Source organism: Pristis pectinata, chromosome 27 (assembly GCF_009764475.1).
Source record: "Pristis pectinata isolate sPriPec2 chromosome 27, sPriPec2.1.pri, whole genome shotgun sequence".
In the NCBI taxonomy this organism is placed as follows: domain Eukaryota; kingdom Metazoa; phylum Chordata; class Chondrichthyes; order Rhinopristiformes; family Pristidae; genus Pristis; species Pristis pectinata.
Window position 1 is genome coordinate 20,393,692 of NC_067431.1, and position 23,119 is coordinate 20,416,810.

A 23,119-nucleotide genomic window follows, 5' to 3' on the forward strand; every position below is an offset into this window, starting at 1 on the left:
CTCATATTATGTGCACCTGCAAACATCATCTGTGTATTGCAGCTCGATGACTGAATTTTGGGTGATCTTGGTTGTACAGCTTCCTATTTGTCCTGGAGATTTCAGAGACCAGTTATTGTTCAATACATTTGTAAATTTGAGCACACCACTGTTGGAGGTGAGGTGCAGATTGTTGGGAGGTGAGGTGCAGCATTATAGTGAGAAAGATTGAGAAAAGTATTGAGGTGATAATGCAGCCATGCTGAACATCAGTCTGCCCCGAGACAGGGTCTGTTGTGGATCTGTTGATTAAGATCACAGCAAGCATGTTATTATGAAGGAGATGTAAGATGGAGATGAACTTCTAGGGGGAGCAGAATTTCAGAAGTTCCTCATAATTGATGGAGTCAAAAACTTTTAAGAGGTCAAAATTGGCCACGTATGCTGCATTTCTCCTGGAGCTGTGCATGGCGCAGATCATGCCTAGATGGAGGGAATTGATACTTTTGATTCAGGACCACCCCTTTGACCCCTTGCGGAGGGTGTGGAGGAGAATCCTGGTGATGACTTTTCCTATGGCAGTTAGCAGGGAGACCCCTCTGCCATTCCCCAATGAGATTTGACATTTTTCGTGAAGGTGTCACATGTATGGTGTCTAAGAGCTCCCCTGGCATGTCCTCCTCTTTCCAGGCTCGAGGTATGACTTCGAGAATTTGTGAGCTAGGTATCTCTCTGCCAGGTTCTGGAACTTTAGCAGAGATACCACCTGCTTCCAAGGCCTTGTTTCTCTTTCAGTTGGCATGTGGCCTTTCTAACTTCTTGTTTGTCAACCAGCATCACTGAAATGGGTTATCTGGTTCATTGTAACGCTGCTGTTTGTGGAAGCTCGCTCTTTACAAAATGCTTCTCACGATAGATAGAAATTGATGTGCTCAAATGTATTGAACAATAACTGCTCTCTGAAAATATTTCTTTGGCTCCAAGCACATTGGGATCCTCGTGCTTGCTTTAGAAATATGAGTCTGTGAGATTTTATTCAGATTGAGATTCACCATTCTTTATTCTCCAACAAAAAGGCAAATACATTCTATTAAGTGGCAAGCTTCCCTTAACATTTTAACAAAGATGGAATGGCCCAGTTAAGGTGGAATTGTTTAACAGCACTAGGAACACAGTGATTGCCAGGCAAAGGAAAGACCTAGGTCCATCACAGACATCAATGTGGTAGGTGTCTTATACAATAATAATGGAATTATTGACTAATCTTTGCAATCTGTCTTATAAATGAGTCCACAGCACAAGGGAAGGACACCCACAGTGGTGAAGAACTTTGGAAACTAAAAGCCCAAACTCTGCATTCCTTCCAACTATTCCACACTCACTAAATTAAGCCTCATCAACTCTAATTCTAAAATGTTATGCTCTTGAAATAAATCTACTCAATTTGCATTTGATTCACAATATTAAGTAACCACACTGTCTCCTGATTATTGCACATCATCGTTCCTCATAATCCAATCCCAATATCTCTTCAACTGATTGGTTGGAACTGTTGTTTTGCTTATGACACGCTTTGCCTATGGCTTCCATTTGGCCAGACAGGAGTGGACTGAACCTGGCTGCATGGTGCAGACCCAGGGCCCATCAGTACTGCCACCTGTGTAACCCTCAAGTAAGCTGCAATATCGCTGGACTTAATGGGTAGTTGGTTACGATACTTCAAACTATCCATGACAGCTGGGCAAATGATGACATTGTTTTATTTCAGACGATCCCATTATAGATTCAGTCTGCAGCAAAGGTTTTGAAGTAAACAGAACCATCACACTAACAGAATACAAATGGTGTCTCACACCCTGACACTGGCCATTGCATACTTGATCTTTCAGTCTGTGTCACAAGAAATGTAAATTTAAAAAAAGTGATAGCATAAACATCCTAGATAAACAGACCACCTGTGCAGAAGGGTCCAGCATGAAATATTAACAAGCTTTCTCTTTCGGGAGCTGGCTGACCAGGATTTTCAGGTTTTGTTTGACTGAAGAGAGAAAAGGAATGAATGTACAAGAGACATAAAGAAATTACTCAAATTCATCTGTGCACTAAACCCATTGATAAGGATTTATGGATGAGAGCAAATAAGTAAACTGAATTCTTTTGTCTGATTATGAGAAATATGGAATTTCTATTACACTGCGGAGAATTTTTGATTTTGTGCTCAGATCTCTGGATTAGGATGTCAAACCACGACCTGTTATGAATCAGGCAAGCTGATGTCTAAAGGACCAAAGGCTTTGGGAACTGGAATGTGTATCGAGAAGAGAATTCTGCTTCAACCTGTACTACAATGCCCACATGTACTTTAGAGAGAAGAATGTTCCCAGGTGCTTCTAAGAAGCAGCATCAAACAAAATGTGATACTGAGATGTGGAAGGAGCTGTTATGGCCAAAAGTTTGGAAAGAGAGGTAAACTTAAGCATTTTAGAGGAGGGGGAGGAGCAGGGAATTCTGAGAGCAAACTCCAGGGGTTGGGACTGGGGCTGCTGAAATCACAGCCGGCAACTGGAGAGCAAGTAGAATTTGGGATGTGCGAGAGTCCAGAATTGGAGGAGGGGAAGGATTGCCAACAATTATAGGACTGGAGGGAATTAGTAAGATGTAAAATGTTTTGTTCAGTCTACGTGGCTTCTTAGGAGATGTGATGCTACGATTGGTGGTATTAGTGAACCATTTCATGCCGTGTCCCCGTGAATGTGGTTTCACTGCCACTGCAGTCACCTTGCTTTGTGCTACTCTCTGCAGACTACGGCTGCCTGACTTTGAGCTACGGAGCATGACATTGGGAGTCATAGCGTTATGTAACCCCAACACCTTGTGGGAATTTGCTCATAGAAATATGCTAGACTTTCACTATTTCTCAAAGGTGGTTAGTGATAGATTTTTTAATCAAACTTCATTTCCAGCCATGCCTGTGAGCAACTCAGCCCTGAAATGGAATCTGAGTTTTGCTAAGCATTGGAGCAATGTCAGGAGTTCTCCAAAGTTGTAGAGGTAATGTATGTTATGTAATAGGGGCTAGAAATATTTCAGATCTATGTTATTTTAGGTGGGGTGGAGAACAGACTGGCTTCACATTTTGCAAACTCCATGAACCAGCCTGTCTGGAACTGTGGTGCTTGCATCATAATTCCCACCGAGAACTGTTCACTCGTCACCCATTTGCTAACTGACCTCGCAGTTCCACAAGGCCTCAGCTTTAATATCCTCTGTGTTCAAAGCCTTATGGGCGTTGGTCCTTCCGAACTCCATAGACTCCTCCAGCCCTTCAACACACTGGGATCACTGGGCTCCTCCAGTTCAGAAATTCTTTGCATCTGCAAATACCATTGACCCACTACTGACAATAATGACTTTAGCTCCAGAATTCCCTTCCTAAGCCTCTCTGCCTTTCATTCTCTCTCCTTCCAGATGCTCAGTGAACAATACAGTTCCTTTGAAATATTTTATTTTAACAGTGAAGCCCATCACAGTGAGGGGATTCCTCGGTTTTGAAGTTTAAAGCAGGTTTGGACTGTATTGCATTGCACTGGAATTCGGGGATTCTTTCCTGCAAGCCTCTGCACTTTTTTTTTATCTGAGTCAAATTTCAGGGAAGCTGCAGAAAAATAGTGAGGAACAGGAATGGGAGGAATGACAACAAGGAGGAACAGGATGATGACCCAGAGTACAGTCCAGCAATGAGTGTGTCTCTATGCCCTCCAATCAGAGGAATCGTGTGTTGTACATGGAGACACAAACAAAGATATCAGGAGATATATACCAGCATTCAGAGCATCTATGGTCAACGATTCTCCAGTACTATTTAGAGAACTGTCAGTGTAGAGTTTGGAAATGTTCTGACTTAGCTGGTAACAGAAACCCAGAGAGTCCAGAACTTGATCCTGGTAAAAATAGAATATTATGTAGCACTCGTGATATTTTGAAATAAAATATGGGAAAGGGAGAGATCATATTCCATAGAACATCACAGGATAATTTCAAACCAGATAAGTAACTGCAATACAACTTTGTCCATATTATACCGGTTATATACAAGTCCACCATCCAACCTCAAACAAGCTCCCTGGCAACACATTTGAGCTGCTGATTTCACATCACGTAAAGCAGTATTCATGGCATCAGTGCTAATCACAGCCCTCACAATTAATTTTTAGGCATCTTCTGCTTGGTTTACCGGGCACTCATCTTAATGCATAACTTTTGGGACTGAATAAAAGGGTTTTCATCACTGTTACTAATCCATGCTGCAGTTATCCTGCGAGCGTCTGATTGGATAGAACACAGGGGGCTTTAGTCTGTATCTAACTCATGCTGTGTCTGCTCTGGGGGTGCCCCGAAGACAGTGAGGAGGCAGCTTTACTCTCTGCCTGACCAATGTGGATATTTGAAAAGACAGTGTAGTGTTTGATGAGACTGTGTTTGGACAGTCCATGTTTAATGATTTGACTTAAAATCAATCGTAAGTCACATCTTTGAGAGAGAGAGAGATTGGAGAGAGAGACCATGGAGGAGATGTAAAGGGAAGGAGTGAGAGGGAGGAGAGAGGGGAGGAGGAGGAGAAAGGGAACAGGAGAGGAAATAGAGAGCAGGGGAAGGAGAGTGAGCCCAGGGGAGAGACAGCAGGTGGGGGGGGGGGTGGACGGTGGACAGAGTGAGAGTGCAGGGGACGATGAGAGACAGAGCAGAGAGAGCGGGGGAAGAGAGAGGAGGGAAAGGCCAAAATGAGGCAGAAATGAAGCAGGGAAAATGTGAGGCAAGGAGGTGATGGGATGAAGCTTGAGCATGGTGAGGAAATGGGGAAAAAGGTCAAGGGATGAGGGAGTTTGGGACGTGAGGATGCGATGGAGAGGGGGCTAGCAGTGTGAATGATGGAATGGATAGATGGGGTTATTGGGAGGATACAAGATGTGAGGGACTGAGGTGTGTTGGGGCGGGGCAGGTGTGAGGGGGAGAGGTGGGGTAAGAGTGAGGGGTGAGGAAGAGGCTGAGGAGGGCTGGATAGAGGGGAAAACTAAGGGAAGAGGAGGGTAGTGTGGGCGAGGGGAGTGGTGGGACTTGGGGATAGAGCAAGGCAGCAGCTGGCGGTGAACGAGGGGTGGGGAGATAGGGTGGGGAGAAGAAGATGTGAGGCAGGTGTGAGGACTGATGGCGGACAGAGTGGTGGGTGTGTTGGTAAGTGGGAGGGGTAGGGTTAGTGGGGGAAAGGGGCGAGGGCGTGGGAAGGGACGGAGTGGCCGCGCACCGGGTCGGGGGGATGACGAGGGCAGGTGCGGCCCCTGTTGCACGAAGTAAAAAAATCCCTGTTGCCTTTTGGGTATAACATCGTTCTGCTGGTGATAACCAGAGTGCTGTTTCATTCATCTCCACCACGCTCGGATTGAACTGCTTGTTACTGTAATTTGCAACTCCGGGGTGACTGATGGACAGTGAAACGTGGAAATGACCAGGAATAAATCCAACAGAACGTCTGACGCAAAGGAATGCTCAACGCAAAGTGAAGATACCTTTCATTCCCAGCCCTGATACAACTCGGCAATGGAAAGGCATCTTCCATCACCAGCACCGGGAGATGGGAGAAATACAACGTTGCAAGTTTCGTCTTTGCCTGTCTAGGAACCGTAATGAGAGAGGGAAAAAATCCACTTCAAACCATTTCCCCTCGATCTGTTCCAAAGCAACGCCCAACAAACAGGAGCTGAGTGGAAGGAGGGGAGGGGAGGGTAGAGGGGTGCGATTCGCAACAAGGAACAGGTTGTTGGGGGATGGACGGGGGGAAATGAGACGGGCGGCCGGTCTCTCCAAACACAAGGCCGTTTGCATTAGTTTGTAAGTGGCAGCTCCAATCTCAAAATGCATTTACCGCCCGGTCACGTTCACAGAGAGACGTTTCTAGACAGCCCACTCCCTCCGAAAGTGCCATCAATAAATAAATAAATACTCCAATCATACCAATCATATTCGATGTCTTTTTTTTAATTTTGCAAATATTCCATCGTGTGCAAAGCAAGACACCTCTGTTGTCCACCGCCCCGGAGGGGCAACACCCCTCACGGGAATTGAACAGTCGAACACATCAAATCGTGGGGATAAAAAAGGGGGAACGAGAAGCAAGTTGGAAGCAGATTGTCACCCCCGGGATCGCTGAAGCATTTACAGCCCGACTCTCTCGCCGGTTCCCACAAAATCCACGCACCCCACCCTATTCCCTGAGATCCATTGCCCCTGAATTCCACATTAACATTGGAAACAGCACGACCGACAAATGAACGGGCGCTCGTTCGGAATCCAGACAGAACACAATACAGAAACCTCCTCTTTGCCCAAACCCGATCTGATGTCCACGCTCAACACGTTTCACAATGAGATGAGACTAATCCAAGCAAGTGATTTCCCCCTCCCTCCCTCTTCCTCCCTTTTATTCGGGGAAAAACAATCTTACCTCGCCGCACAATCCTCCCTATCTCAGCGAGACGAGGGGAACCCCCTTCTGGATGAGCGCCGGGTCGCCTGTGCGTGAGGAGGGGAGGGCAGGGCTCTGGGCGGAGTGGACGAGGGTCTTCACTCTGCCTGCCTCGCCGATTTGCAGGGATTCGGTCCGTGTCTCGGCGGCAGAGTCACCATTCCAGACAGACCGTGACGGAGAGACTGGAGAGAAGGGAGCGGAGAGGGAGACAGGCAACGACCCCCGTAGGTGTTGCACTTCACTGGAGACACAGCATCCGCCCACAAGCTGGGCATTCGCAATGGAGAACTGACAGATGGCACTCCCCCTCCACTCTCCATCCCCCCCCCCCACACTCCCCCTCCACTCTCCATCCCCCCCCCCACACTCCCCCTCCACTCTCCATCCCCCCCCCACACTCCCCTCCACTCTCCATCCCCCCCCCACACTCCCCCTCCACTCTCCATCCCCCCCCACACTCCCCCTCCACTCTCCATCCCCCCCCCCACACTCCCCCTCCACTCTCCATCCCCCCCCACACTCCCCCTCCACTCTCCATCCCCCCCCACACTCCCCCTCCACTCTCCATCCCCCCCCCACACTCCCCCTCCACTCTCCATCCCCCCCCCACACTCCCCCTCCACTCTCCATCCCCCCCCCACACTCCCCCTCCACTCTCCATCCCCAACCCCCCCCCACACTCCCCCTCCACTCTCCATCCCCCCCACACTCCCCCTCCACTCTCCATCCCCCCCCACACTCCCCCTCCACTCTCCATCCCCCCCCACACTCCCCCTCCACTCTCCATCCCAACCCCCCCCACACTCCCCCTCCACTCTCCATCCCCCCCACACTCCCCCTCCACTCTCCATCCCCCCCCCCACACTCCCCCTCCACTCTCCATCCCCAACCCCCCCCACACTCCCCCTCCACTCTCCATCCCCCCCCACACTCCCCCTCCACTCTCCATCCCCCCCACACTCCCCCTCCACTCTCCAACCCCCCCACACTCCCCCTCCACTCTCCATCCCCCCCCCCACACTCCCCCTCCACTCTCCATCCCCAACCCCACACTCCCCCTCCACTCTCCATCCCCCCCCACACTCCCCCTCCACTCTCCAACCCCCCCCCACACTCCCCCTCCACTCTCCATCCCCCCCCCACACTCCCCCGCCACTCTCCATCCCACCCCCACACTCCCCCTCCACTCCCCCTCCACTCTCCATCCCCACCCCACACTCCCCCTCCACTCTCCATCCCCCCCCCCCACACTCCCCCTCCACTCTCCATCCCCCCCCCACACTCCCCCTCCACTCTCCATCCCCCCCCACACTCCCCCTCCACTCTCCAACCCCCCCCCACACTCCCCCTCCACTCTCCATCCCCAACCCCCCCCCACACTCCCCCTCCACTCTCCATCCCCCCCCCACACTCCCCTCCACTCTCCATCCCCCCCCACACTCCCCCTCCACTCTCCATCCCCCCCCACACTCCCCTCCACTCTCCATCCCCCCCACACCTCCCCCTCCACTCTCCATCCCCAACCCCCCCCCCACACTCCCCCTCCACTCTCCATCCCCCCACACTCCCCCTCCACTCTCCATCCCACCCCTCACCTCCCCCTCCACTCTCCATCCCCAACCCCCAGCCACAACTCCCCCTCCACTCTCCATCCCAACCCCCCCCACACTCCCCCTCCACTCTCCATCCCCCCCCACACTCCCCCTCCACTCTCCATTCCCCCCACACTCCCCCTCCACTCATCCATCCTCCCCCCCCCACACTCCCCCTCCACTCTCCATCCCCCCCCACACTACCCCCTCCACTCTCCATCCCCCCCCCACACTCCCCCTCCACTCTCCATCCCCCCCACACTCCCCCTCCACTCTCCATCCCCCCCACACTCCCCTCCACTCTCCATCCCCACCCCCCACACTCCCCCTCCACTCTCCAGCCCCACCCCCACACTCCCCCTCCACTCTCCATCCCCCCCACACTCCCCCTCCACTCTCCATCCCCCCCACACTCCCCCTCCACTCACATCCCACCCCTCACACTCCCCCTCCACTCACATCCCCACCCCTCACACTTCCCCCCTCCACTCTCCATCCCCCCCCCACACTCCCCCTCCACTCTCCATCCCCACCCCCACACTCCCCCTCCACTCACATCCCCACCCCTCACACTCCCCCTCCACTCTCCATCCCCACCCCCACACTCCCCCTCCACTCTCCATCCCCACCCCCACACTCCCCCTCCACTCACTATCCCACCCCTCACACTCCCCCTCCACTCTCCATCCCCACCCCTCACACTCCCCCTCCACTCTCCATCCCCCCCCACACTCCCCCTCCACTCTCCATCCCCCCCCCACACTCCCCCTCCACTCTCCATCCCCAACCCCCCCCCCCACACTCCCCCTCCACTCTCCATCCCCCCCCACACTCCCCCTCCACTCTCCATCCCCCCCCACACTCCCCCTCCACTCTCCATCCCCACCCCCCACACTCCCCCTCCACTCTCCATCCCCACCCCCACACTCCCCCTCCACTCTCCATCCCCCCCCACACTCCCCCTCCACTCTCCAACCCCCCCCCACACTCCCCCTCCACTCTCCAACCCCCCCCACACTCCCCCTCCACTCTCCATCCCCAACCCCACACTCCCCCTCCACTCTCCATCCCCCCCCACACTCCCCCTCCACTCTCCAACCCCCCCCACACTCCCCCTCCACTCTCCATCCCCCCCACCACACTCCCCCTCCACTCTCCATCCCCACCCCCACACTCCCCCTCCACTCTCCATCCCCAACCCCACACTCCCCCTCCACTCTCCATCCCCCCCCACACTCCCCCTCCACTCTCCATCCCCCCCCACACTCCCCCTCCACTCTCCATCCCCACCCCCACACTCCCCCTCCACTCTCCATCCCCACCCCCACACTCCCCCTCCACTCTCCATCCCCCCCCACACTCCCCCTCCACTCTCCATCCCCAACCCCCCCACACTCCCCCTCCACTCTCCATCCCCCCCACTCTCCCCCTCCACTCTCCATCCCCCCCCACACTCCCCCTCCACTCTCCATCCCCCCCACACTCCCCCTCACTCTCCATCCCCCCCCCACACTCCCCCTCCACTCTCCATCCCCCCCCACACCTCCCCCTCCACTCTCCAACCCCCCCCCACACTCCCCCTCCACTCTCCATCCCCCCCCCCACACTCCCCTCCACTCTCCATCCCCAACCCCCCCCACACTCCCCTCCACTCTCCATCCCCCCCCCACACTCCCCCTCCCACTCCCCACCCCCCCCCCACACTCCCCCTCCACTCTCCATCCCCCCCCCACACTCCCCCTCCACTCTCCATCCCCAACCCCCCCCCACACTCCCCCTCCACTCTCCATCACCCCCCCCACACTCCCCCTCCACTCTCCATCCCCCCCCCACACTCCCCTCCACTCTCCATCCCCACCCCCACACTCCCCCTCCACTCTCCATCCCCCCCCCCCACTCCCCTCCACTCTCCATCCCCCCCCCCACACTCCCCCTCCACTCTCCATCCCCCCCCCACACTCCCCCTCCACTCTCCATCCCCAACCCCCCCCACACTCCCCCTCCACTCTCCATCCCCCCCCCCACACTCCCCCTCCACTCTCCATCCCCCCCCCCACACTCCCCCTCCACTCTCCATCCCCACCCCCACACTCCCCCTCCACTCTCCATCCCCAACCCCCCCCCACACTCCCCCTCCACTCTCCATCCCCACCCCACACTCCCCCTCCACTCTCCATCCCCACCCCACACTCCCCCTCCACTCTCCATCCCCCCCCACACTCCCCCTCCACTCTCCATCCCCCCCCCCACACTCCCCCTCCACTCTCCATCCCCCCCCCCACACTCCCCCTCCACTCTCCATCCCCCCCCCCACACTCCCCCTCCACTCTCCATCCCCCCCCCACACTCCCCCTCCACTCTCCATCCCCACCCCCACACTCCCCCTCCACTCTCCATCCCCCCCCCACACTCCCCCTCCACTCTCCATCCCCCCCCCACACTCCCCCTCCACTCTCCATCCCCCCCCCCACACTCCCCCTCCACTCTCCATCCCCCCCCCCCACACTCCCCCTCCACTCTCCATCCCCCCCCCCCACACTCCCCCCTCCACTCTCCATCCCCCCCCCACACTCCCCCTCCACTCTCCATCCCCACCCCTCACACTCCCCCTCCACTCTCCATCCCCCCCCCACACTCCCCCTCCACTCTCCATCCCCACCCCCACACTCCCCCTCCACTCACATCCCCACCCCTCACACTCCCCCTCCACTCTCCATCCCCACCCCCACACTCCCCCTCCACTCTCCATCCCCACCCCTCACACTCCCCCTCCACTCTCCATCCCCAACCCCCCCACACTCCCCCTCCACTCTCCATCCCCAACCCCCACACTCCCCCTCCACTCTCCATCCCCACCCCTCACACTCCCCCTCCACTCTCCATCCCCACCCCCCACACTCCCCCTCCACTCTCACATCCCCACCCCCCACACACAACCTGAAAGTTCCTTATTCTCCTGCATGTTGCTTTGTGCCTTCTGCACGCCCTTAAATGTAGAGGATTTGGGGATGATCACATCGGTAAGGAGTACAGAACAATTGTGGTCATGTTACTGCTCAAGGTCCTGCACGGTCCTGGGTGATGAACCAGGTGTGAACTCCACCATCACCGCTGGAAAACTGAAATCCAATGTCCTAAGCCCAAATGTGGATCAGAAGCTGGTCTTTGGAAGCATGAATCTACAGAAGTGGTGCCGTAGCCAATCCAGTTCACTAATGTCCACTTTGGGGAAGGAAACCAGGCAACAAGAGCAGTGCTGAGGGATTGCTACCGTATCAGAGGGGGTGTTTACCCAAAGCTCTGTTCCCTCATGTAAAAGATCCCAATTTGGAGGAGTTCTCCTTGGTGTCCTCATCAATATTTGCTCTTCAATCAATTTCACTATTGATTCCGAAAGGATATGGAATGAAGGCAGGGATGCGGACGGGTCCAGACCATTTATGATGGACTTGGATAGTGGAACAACACTGAAGCCCGAGTAACCCACTCCTGTTTATATCAAACACTCAGCCAAGTCTAACTTCAATGACTAGAAGCATTGAAATGTTAGTAGCAGCCTGGTGAGCAGGTGTTGATTACTGCTCAAAAACCAATACGCACTTTTTCATCTTTCCAATGTTTTCATTCATAGCCTGTGGCAAGTTAAACCCTCTAGTGAAGCACAGTTTCCACAGTGCTGAGCAATTCAACCAAATGGTCAGAAGCCAATTTTATAGACCACCAAAGGCATTGAGAATAATTCATTCCTAACATGTAGTCTGATAACTATTGTCCATCCCTGATTATCCGGGGAAGGTGCTGGTGACCATTTCCATGAACAGCAACATACTGGGCCACTTTAGAGGTAGTTAAGAATTTGTGACTGGAAGGCCTTAAAATGGTAAGATAAGTAGTGTTCTTCCCTGAAGAACTTCGGCAAACTTGTTCTGCTTCAACAACTTAATTGCGATATTATCAACCCTATTTTTCATTTTTATGTTATAACTGAATTCAAATTGACTTGAACTCAAGTTTTCTGATTACTGGTCTGGCAATACACACAGATTAAGCAAGACTTACAACATTTTTGTTCAAAGACTTCTGTACTGGTAGTTAAACCAGTGTCTGGTCTGGGATCTAGGATGCCCTGTTGCAGCCTTTGCTGATGTAATCAACACAGAAGTAGTGACTTGAAAAAAAACTTAAATTTTTTTGAATGATTGTGAATGAAAAAAATCACTAACATGTTTTCCCTTGTTCAACAAAGTGTAATTGAGTTTTCAATGGTGCACTAATTACTGTTCATTCATCTCTGGCCCTGAAAATGTCATTGAATGTACAGATTGTCATTTCATCAAAATGATCATTTCAATATGTCATGGATTTTAAAATAATGGAAATTAAATTATATCTCGTATTGTTAATGTTTGTTTGTGATATTTCAACTTTTTTCTATTCAATTCTTTATTTAGCTCTTTGCAAAATGTTCAAAAAGTTAAAAGTTTGAACTTTTTGCCAGAACTTTTCTGAGAAACTTTATGCTTACAGGTTTGCTCCTTCCATCTGATTGGCTGTTCAGTGGCTCTAAGGTATCTGGATATCATGAATCAAAGACCCCACCCACCCAGGTCATTCTCTCTTCTCTCCTCTTCCATCAAGTAGAAAATACAGGAGCCTGAGGGCACGTACCACCAAGCTTAAGGACAGCTTCTATCCCACTGTGAAAAGACTATTAAATGGTTCCCTTATATGATGAGATGGACTCTGACCTCACGATCTACCTTGTTGTGACCTTCACCTTAGTGCACTGCACTTTCTCTGTAGCTGTGACACTTTACTCTGTACTGTTATTGTTTTTACCTGTACTACCTCAATGCACTCTATACTAACTCAATGTAACTGCACTGTGTAATGAATTGGCCTGTACAATCGGTATGCAAGACAAGTTTTTCACTGTACCTCGGTACAAGTGATAATAATAAATCAATACCAATACCAATCTCCTGTAGCTGATAACTGATTTGCCAGCTGTCACTGTGAATGGACAATCCATGCCACTAGCACTGCTGAGGCTTTGTGCTGCCATTAGTGTTGTTCTGTTAATGATTCTGAGCAGAGAAACTGAGTCATGGGGCAGCCACCATATCAAAACCCCACAGCTGGAGACAGCTACTGGTCCTTAGAGACACACTTGATTCCCAAAAGTAAATGGAAATTTAAAACTACTGCAGATCTGAAATAAAAACAGAAAATGTTGGAAACACTCAGCAGGTCCGGCAGCACCTGTGAAAAGAGAGACAGAGTTAACATTTCAGTGAGAATTGGGAAAGAGAGAAAAACAAGTTAGCTCTAACTTGCAGAGTGTGGGTAGGATGGGAGGGATGGATATCTACACACCGCTCCACAATGACCACAGCTCTGCCTTCAATACTATAATTCCAAGCAAACTCATCACCAAACTCCAAGACATGGGACTCAACACCTCCTTTTGCAACTGGATCCTTGACTTCCTGTCCAACACACCGCAATCAGTGAGGATAGGCAGCAACACCTCCGCCACGATTATTCTCCACACAGGTGCCCCACAAGGCTGCGTCCTCAGGCCTCTACTCCCTATACACTCGTGACTACGTGGCCAGATTCTGCTCTAACTCCATCTACAAGTTTGCAGATGATACCACTGTAGTGGGCCGTATCTTAAATAACGATGAGTCAGAGTACAGGAAGGAGATAGAGAGCTTAGTGACATGGTGTCATGACAACAACCCAACAACCTTTCCCTCAGTGTCAGCAAAACAAAAGAGCTGGTCATTGACTTCAGGAAGGGGAGAGGTGCCCATGATCCTGTCTACATCAACAGTGCTGTGGTCAAGAGGGTTGAGATCTTCAAGTTCCTGGGATTGAACATTACCAAAGCTGCCCTGGTCCAACCACATAGATGCCACAGCCAAGAAATCTCACAAACACCTCTACTTTCTCAGAAGGCTAAAGAAATTTGACATGTCCCTGTCAATCCTCACCAATTTTTATCGATAGACCATAGAAAGCATCCTATCCGGATGCATCATGGCTTGGTATGGCAACTGCTCTGCTCGTGACCTCAGGAAACTGACAGCTCAGCAAATCACGCAAACCAGCCTCCTCTCCATGGACTCTGTCTATACTTCTCGCTGCCTCGGTAAAGCAGCCAGCATGATCAAAGACCCCACCCACCCCAGACATTCTATCTTCACCCCTCTCCCATTGGGCAGAAGATACAGAAGCCTGAAAGCACGTACCACCAAGCTCAAGAACAGCTTCTATCCCGCTATTATATGACTATTGAATGGTTCCCTAGTACGATAAGATGGACCGTTGACCTCACAATCTACCTTGTTATGACCTTGCACCTTATTGTCTACCTGCACTGCACTTTCTCTGTAGCTGTTACACTTTATTCTGCATTCTGTTATTGTTTTACCCTGTACTACCTCAAAGCACCGTGTAATGAGTTGATCTGTATGAACAGTATGCAAGACAAATTTTTCACTGTACCTCAGTACACGTGACAATAATAAACCAATTCTAAACCAATTCCAATTCCAATATCTGTGATGGAGTTAGGCCAAGGTTGGCCAGGGTTGCCATGGGGATAATGGTGGTCAAGAGGTTAAAGGTGGCAGTTAGAGAGTGATAATACAGACAAAGGAATGTAAAATATTGAGAAATGCAGGACAGTTGCACATGGCGAGAAGGCCAAACTACACTAATGAAGAAATTAAAATGGATCCCATATTAAAGATACCGCAGAAGTGGCAAGTTCTGATTCTCTACAGTCAAAAAGAACACATCTGGAGAGAATTAAAGACAATGTTAGAAAGAATATCTTGCTTTGACAGGAATAGGTTAAACAGATTGCCTGCCTCAGGGTATTGCACAGAGCTAAATACTGCAACAGTGCTAGCATGAATAGTCTTTGGACATCAGCTGCCAGTTTAGCCAACTCTGTCAATCACTGAGTGTGGTTTGTGACTGATCTGCCCTGTGCAAAAGCTACTAACCATTTAGCATCTTCAACATCTATCCATCAGACCTGGCTCAATCCCTCACTCCTGAACTAGAATGATAAGATGGTGTGCAAAGTCCAGACAAATCAGAAGTGGTCTGCACAGTTGTACCACTTTTGCTATATCTTCCTCCTCTCTGGCACCACAGCAGTTATGATATGTCAAGAGCCTTTAATGTAGTAAAAGATCTCGTGGCATTTCAGAAGTACAGCTTCAACCAAAATATTGACAGCAAGCCAAAGCCCCAGACAAAAAGCTTGGCCGGAGAGGCAGTCATAAAGGAAGAGAGCCAGGAAGGTTTCTGAATGGATTTCTGAAATCCGAAGTCACTGCTGGCTCCAATATAGGCAAAGGAATTTAGGTTGATCAGGAGGGAAGAACTAGAGGGACATGGATTTCTTGGAGGATTGTAAGATTGTGGGAGAATACAGGGATGGGGAGGATGGTGGCTTTGGAGGTATTTGAAATCAAGTGTAAGAACCTGAACATCTTTGAGACAGCGAACTAATTTAAGAAGGAAATATTAAGATAGTTGATTGAAAGCATCATCAGTGGAATAGGGTTAAGAACAGGGTCTTAGTGGAGTTGGAGATAGAAAGTTTAGGAAAGGAAGTCCAGGCATTATGGCAATAAAACAGGAAGTGCTGAAAATACTAAGCAGGTCAGGCAGAATTGGTGGAGAGAGAAACAGAGTTAATGTCAAAGACGCTTCATTAGAACTCAAAGTTTAAGGTTTAGGTGGTTGTATCTGAGATTCTCATCATTACTCCTCTTCCATGAGTAAGCTGGGACAAGCTCTGCCTTGGTCCTTGCTAAGGAAATTCCTCATTCAGCTGAGCGAGTATGGATCAGAATGAACCTCCTTCAGAAGTATTCAGCTTCACCTTGGACTTCCCAAGCTACACAGTAAGAAATCAAAGAATGAACATGCAACTCAAACAGCGGCATGTTGGGTCCAATTTGCTTGCACCACCAAATTGTGTGAAATATGAAGATCTTGGAGTAAATTTGGATGGCAGGTTGAAACCCACTGAGCACAATAGCTCTGAATATACATTTGTAAATGCTTATTGTGTTCTTGTTGCAAAATACCTACAGTGGGAAAAGCAGGGCCTGGGAAAACTTTGGGGAAGATTGATTAAGATATTTTCTAAGTGATGAACAGTTGGGAAAATGTAAATTCAGAGAGATTTCAGGATGTCAAGTACAAAATTAATAAAAGCTAGTGACTGGGTACCAAAAATTAACAAAAAGGCTAATGAAATATTGGCCTCTATCTGAATGGGGGTTGGTACACAAATTGTGGTAGTTATTTAAAATGTTATGGTACTCTACACAAACCTGTCATCAGTTCTGGCCATTGCACCAATTGAAGGTACTTACCTTAAAGGGGAGCAGAGCAGATGCATCGACTAAACTTGTATTCTCTTCTATACCAATGAGCAAAGAGTGATTTAATTGAGCTTTTTAACATCATTAAAGGATTTAAAAATTTGACAGATTTGATACAAATATTATTTTCCCTGGTGAGAAAATACAGGACAATTGAGGATTACCTTAAAATTGGAGCTTCTATGTTCAGGAGTGATGGGAGAAAGTCCATCCAGAGAAACGGTGGTGGAAATCTATAGCTGGCAAAGTTGGGAATGGGAGTAGTTTTGTTGGGTAAATTTACAAAGGATTACAAAACCAAGGTGGATAAAGTGTTACGATACAGATCAGCCATGAGCTAATTCAATGGCAGAAGGGTTTTGATGGGCTGGATGGCCTTTGTCCTGTTTAATCACAAACTATAAGCTTGTCCAGAGTCTGAATTTCCTTTCAAGATCAAGAGAAGGAAAGAAAAAATGCTCCATTCTTATTGGGATAGATGTCCATTACATTTTACCATCTTCTCATTAGTCAATACAAATGTCACTAAATATGAATGAAAATATATCTCACTTTATTTTCTGAAGAAAACAATTCAACACAGTATCTCAATAATTACAATAAATCAGATTTGTTTCCGCATTCAAGTTTGATTGGATTCCTTCCAAATATATTGTGCTTTCAAGTCATCGGTGTTCAAAGTGCTTTTGCCAACACTGCATGTCAACCAGTATTTTCTATACTTCATAAGAAGTCCAAGATCTCAACTCCTATTGCTTAAGTCAACTAATTCTTACCCCTTTCTTATAAGAAAATGCATGGTTTGGTTCTTTACTTCGTTGATCAAAGAGAATAGAAAAATATATCAAATCAACCATATATAAATAATGCAATATTCCATTCTTCACATTTGTGGGCAGTTTAACAGCTTTGAAAGCAGGAAGGATGAATTACTACTTTCTTGAAATCTCATTTCAAAGTCAGGTGATTCACTGGAGAAGTTAGGATCTTTGTTATGCAAAGTGAGTATAAGTGTAAAGGATCCCTCCTGCAAAACATAATGGATGCTAGCTCAATTAAATTTAAGTCTGAAATCAGTAAATTCAGGTTGGGTAGACATCAGTTAGGATTAGTTTGCTCAGGGTTAGGATACAATGACCAATAATCTCATTGAAAGGCAGACTACACTCAAGAAACTGAACAGCCTATTTCTGCTCCTATGTGCCCAATAACCCTCACCCATGTTAGTTTCTTCACTTATGCACCTAAGATTGATTTATGTTAAAATTTCCTGAACATTAGCAGTTCGTGTGACATTGGAGGTATGTATCTGCTTGCACCAAGAAGTTTTCTCACTGAAAACATCTGTACTTAGTAGGATCATACCACCATTTGGAGTGAGTCAGAACTGAATGCATCTCCCAAGGCAGGTATTTACCAACCTTCTCAGTCACAGAATGTTATGGATTCATAAGGAAGTCAGCTGAAAGCACTCGAAAGTTAGGAGTTTGATTGAAGTGGTTTTGAAACCAAATTATGAACCAACAGACTTTAAATCCCTTGTAATGTACACTAAAAAATCCAAATGTTCCTTCTCTCTCCAATTCCCTCCTCCCTACCTGTTATCCACCTTCACTGAAGAGCTGAAATCTGCCTTGGAGCTGCCTCTTTGTAGGTTATGTTACTGGAGTTTCACAGTCATCTCAATGGGAACAGTAGCGCTCTACTGTAAGGCTGGTACTTGGTTTCCATCACTCTCTGTCTCTCATCTGATTATGAACCAATCCTAATACTTAGGATTAGAGTTGTATTCATAAAAAAATTCATGATGTTCTGTGAGCATGAATATGAAGGGGAGTCAAAATATTACAAACATATCCAATAGACAAACAAACATTAAGAAAATTACTCTGAAGCAAACAAAAGTATCATCAAATTCATGAGACTGATGAACAGTATCGACATCACGTTATTTTTAACATGATAGACATACACTCATCCAGCTTACTGCCACATTCAAGAACAGAAACAGTTAGACAATTATTCTCTCAATAAATTACAAAAACACAGGAATTAAAATCTAGATTCAAAATACAAGATTCCTGATTTAATCATTCAATTAATCACTTTGCGCATCGTCTTAAATCAGCTGCTCTCTTCAACTGGGTGGAATACCTTGAGGAAAAACAGAGGCATTCCTGATCTTTGGCAACACCTTTGACCAAGTGATCCAGGCTGGCGGAATAAGTCTGGTCACAAATATTGGTTAGGATCTGTTGAGAACAAACATCTAGTGACCTTGCTAAAGCTCTAGCATTAAGGCCACCATATATCTCCCAAACTTAGCTACCTTTATCTAACACTCACTGTCCCATTCACCCCTCTGCCCTCTGTTCCAGTGCAAGAACACCTCCATTTTAAACCCATTTTTCAAGTATCTCCAAGGCCTTACTATTCCCTACCTCTGTAACCTGTCCAGTCTATAACATTCTGTGCTCCAGTAACTCTGGTCCTTTATCAGCAGTTGTGCCTTTATGTGTGTGGACTCCATCCTCTGGAGTTCTCTCTTTAATATCTCCATCTCTCTACTGCTCCCTTCTTTCAGAAATCCTCCCTCTTTCACCCAATAGTTGGGTCCTGAAATCTCCTTATGTGCCTTGGTGTTAAATTTTGTTTCATGATTACCCAGTAAAGTGTCATGGGGCATTTTACAACATCAAAGTGCTATATAAGTGCAAGTAGTTGTTGTTGTTGTCATGTTCTGCCCTCATTTGACTGCACTGAGGAAAAACAAAGCTGGAATTGGCTTTGGAGGAAGGAGCTGAAGATTACAATAATGATGGGTCACACCCCAATGGACTAAGAGCAGGACTTGGTCATGAAGTTGTACAGCATGGAGACAGGCTCTTTGGCCCACTGAGTCTGTGCCAACCATCAAGCACCCATTTATTCTAATACCACTCTAATCACATTTTATCCTCCCCACATTCCCGTTAATTCCCCTCAGACCTTACGACTCACGCACACAATTTACATTGGCCAATTACCCCACCGACCTGTGTGGGAGAAAGCAGAAGGAGAAACCGGGGAAGCTCACAGGGTCATGAGAAGAACATGCAAACTCCACACAGACAGCATCCATATCAAGGTCGAATGCAGGTTGCTGAAGCTGTGAGGCAGCAGTTCCACACGTCGTACTGCTGCCTTTTAAATAAAATTGATTTGATCAAGGTTCTAAATTGAACTAGACACATGCTATTCAGTAAGGCTCTGTTGTAGGCTGTAGAATGAAGGAAAGGGGAATTTCTTTACTGCAACCAACAGCTTACAATAACATTAAAAAGCTCTAAGATCCCTGGATTGCGTTATAGATTTGTATGGTAATGTCTTGCATTTTTCTTTAACAGGATGGTGATCAAGGTCCATCAGAAAGTGTGGCTGTGCTTTGATGCTCCAGGAAAATATCAGAGGAAAAGGTGGTTGGAAGTTGAGCCATGATGTTAGATGTAGAGGAGACTTGAGTGGCTATGTGACCTACTCTTGCTCCTATTTCTTATGTCCTAATGTTCAACTGATAAAAATGCCATGAAAACAAGTAATCCTCCCTCCTGCCCCAATCACACACCACTCACTGATACTGAACTGAATCATGTGGTATCCTGGCGTAACCTCTGATGAGTTCTAGGACAAAGCACCCTCAGCCCCACAGCCAGTCTACTCCTAACCTTACTTTAAAACTTCCAGTCAATTGTTATTTGCTGCACTTTGCCCTCTATTGGCATAATCTGTACAAAATTTGAAATGCAGAATCCATTTGATATAAACCGAGTTTATGCAACATTTTGCGTAAGTTTAAAAAAAACCATGTACAAGTGGGCTCTGCTCACAAAATCCTCCCAACAACCCCACTCCCCACTGGGACTCCCTGCTTGTTGCACTCATTTGCAGATCCTTTATGAGTCTCTAAAAATTAAACTGGTTCTTCAAGCCAAAGGGATGCTAATAAGCATTTCAAAAGCTCTATGAATGTAATTAACCTGTAAGATCGGTTTGTAAGACACGTTTTTCACTGTACCTCGGTACAAGTGACAATAATAAACCAATACCAATATTTTCTAAATTCCTAAGAAGCTGAACGTATTTTAGTGGAACCAGTAAATGGCTCTTAAAACTCATTTTTAGTCATTAAAAATACATTAAAAATACTAACAATTTGTAAGAAACCCATTTTCAACTGTGTTACTCAAACAGCATCAAGTTATCACTTTTAAAATATATCAAGAAAAATTTACCTAAAACAAATTTCTTTAAAAATATATGAGTCTTGGCCAGTTGCTCTGGTCCATGACAAATTTTGCATCTAATTTTGAATGGGACTTGAAGGAAAAGCACCTCCAAACACAGATGCAATTTTAGTTGCAACTTCTGCCTGGATTGCCAATTGACCTAAAGAGAAATCTCTGCCCTGGATCTCAAATTGATCATCTCTGCTAAGACTTCTGAAAGGAGAGGAAGCCTTATACATACAGAGCAAAAGTCCCATCCTAATAACCTTGGGGATCTGAAGGAACCTTCACAATAATGTAACGAGTAGTGAAAGGCAAATAAAAATGGTTTGATCGACTTATGATCTGGATGAAGCGTATCACTGGTTGTTGCTATGTGGAGAACTTTTCTCTTTGTTGATTGAGTAAATCTGCACTTCACAATTAGTATGAGCTCTGGTCTTCATAGGGACTTTCAGTGCCTTAACAAGTCGATGAAAGAAAGTCACCTGCCCCAATGAAAGTCTTTTAGAAAAGTGACACAGACCGGGGCTAACAGTCATACTTGTAGCTGCCTGTGTTCAGTCCTTGTCATTACTTGTTACCCTGTAAAAGTCAAGTACAAGATGTTAGGTTTGGAAAGAATGCAACTTAACACTGCACATATTAATATTCAGTGACAGCGACTGACTGATCATAGAATGGCCCCATTCTTACAGTTTGACAATGAATGCTTCACACAATATAATAATTCTGCCAGGATTCACTTCAGGCTGAATAGAGAATTCTCCCTCCTGTCCCAGACACAGAAACACTCAATCAGGCACCTCCTGCCTCACCTTTCAGGATATTCAAAAATAGATCTATTATTCAGGAGTGTGGTGGAATACTCAATACTTGCCTGGGTTATTGTACCTTCAGCAACGCATAGAAGTCCGACAACATCCCACTTGATTAGCATCAAAACGTCCAACCTAAATATTAATTCCCTCCTCCATGACATAGTGTGGCTGCAGTGTGTACTATCTACAAAATCCACTAGATCAACTCACCAAGATTTCTTCAACAGCATTTTCAGACCTGACATTTCTACCATCTAAAAGTACAAGGGCTGTGGGCACATGGGAATACCACCAACTGCAAATTGCTCTCCAAATCTCACACCACTCTAACTTGGAAATACATTGTTGAATATCCTCACTGGCATAAAGTCCTTAACCATAAGCCTGGGAATAGCAAGGGAGCAGCTCCACCACAAAGGTGATCATCCTACTACTTGTGCCCTAACCAAACTCACACTAAGTTCCATTCACTCTATGCTTCCTTACGTTCATTAGTTCTTAGCGTGTCAACAGCTTGATATAAAACAAAAAAAACCCTCTCCTTGTTTTTTTTAACCTCCTCCAAAGTCAAAGTCGAGTTTATTGTCACATGCACAAGTACATGTGTGCACAGGTGCAATGGAAAACTTACTTGCAGCAGCATCACAGGCACATAGCATCAGATAAGCAGCATTCAAAAGAAAAACATAAATTCAACATAAATTATACACAATTTTTACAAGAAAAAACACAATAAGAACAAAAAAAAATGTCCATTTTAGTGCAATGTGATCATAGTGTTGCTAAACTGCAGTGATTAGGATTTTGCTGATTGGTTCAAGAACTGAATAGAACGTAGAACAGTACAGCACAATACTGGCCCTTCAGCCCACAATGTTGTGCCGACCTTTAAACCTTGCCTAAGACTATCTAACCCCTTCCTCCCACATATCCCACTATTTTAAATTCCTCCATATGCCTATCTAGTAATCTCTTGAATTTGACCAATGTACCTGCCTTCTGCAGCGCATTCCATGCCCCAACCACTCTCTGGGTAAAAAACCTTCCTTTGATATCTCCCTTGAACTTCCCACCATTACTTTAAAGCCATGCCCTCTTGTATTGAGCATTGGTGCCCTGGGAAAGAGGCGCTGGCTGTCCACTCTATCTATTCCTTTTAATATTTTGTGCACCTCTATCAGGCCTCCTCTCATCGTCCTTCTCTCCAAAGAGTAAAGCCCTAGCTCCCTTAGTCTCTCCTCATAATGCATACTCTCTAAACCAGGCAGCATCCTGGTAAATCTCCTCTGCACCCTTTCTAACACTTCCACATCCTTCCTATAATGAGGCTACCAGAACTGGACACAGTGTGGTCTGACCAGAGTCTTATAGAGCTGCATCATTACCTCGCGGCTCTTAAACTTGATCCCTCGACTTATGAAAGCTAACATCCCATAAGCTTTCTTAACTACCCTATCCACGTGTGAGGTAAGTTTCGGGGATCTGTGGATATGGACCCCCAGATCCCTCTGCTCCTCCACAC

At 47.6% G+C, this 23,119-nt stretch overlaps 2 protein-coding genes across 4 annotated transcripts in view; both read right to left on the minus strand.

Moving 5' to 3' along the window:
* Positions 1-6,793, minus strand: part of fxyd6 (FXYD domain containing ion transport regulator 6) — a 34,707-nt gene extending 27,914 nt beyond the window's left edge. Inside the window, exon 1 of one of the 3 annotated variants that reach the window (XM_052039929.1) lies at positions 6,479-6,793. The gene's annotated coding sequence lies outside the window, so the exon portion shown is untranslated. The remainder of the gene's footprint in view (positions 1-6,478) is intronic. The other 2 variants (XM_052039928.1, XM_052039927.1) reach the window with 2 other exon arrangements.
* A 10,274-nt stretch (positions 6,794-17,067) lies between these two features.
* LOC127583670 (transmembrane protease serine 2-like) overlaps positions 17,068-23,119 on the minus strand; it is a 33,784-nt gene continuing 27,732 nt past the window's right edge. The window contains exon 13 of the mRNA XM_052039893.1: positions 17,068-21,361. Coding sequence (XP_051895853.1) covers positions 21,350-21,361 — 12 coding nt within the window. The 3' untranslated portion in view covers positions 17,068-21,349. The remainder of the gene's footprint in view (positions 21,362-23,119) is intronic.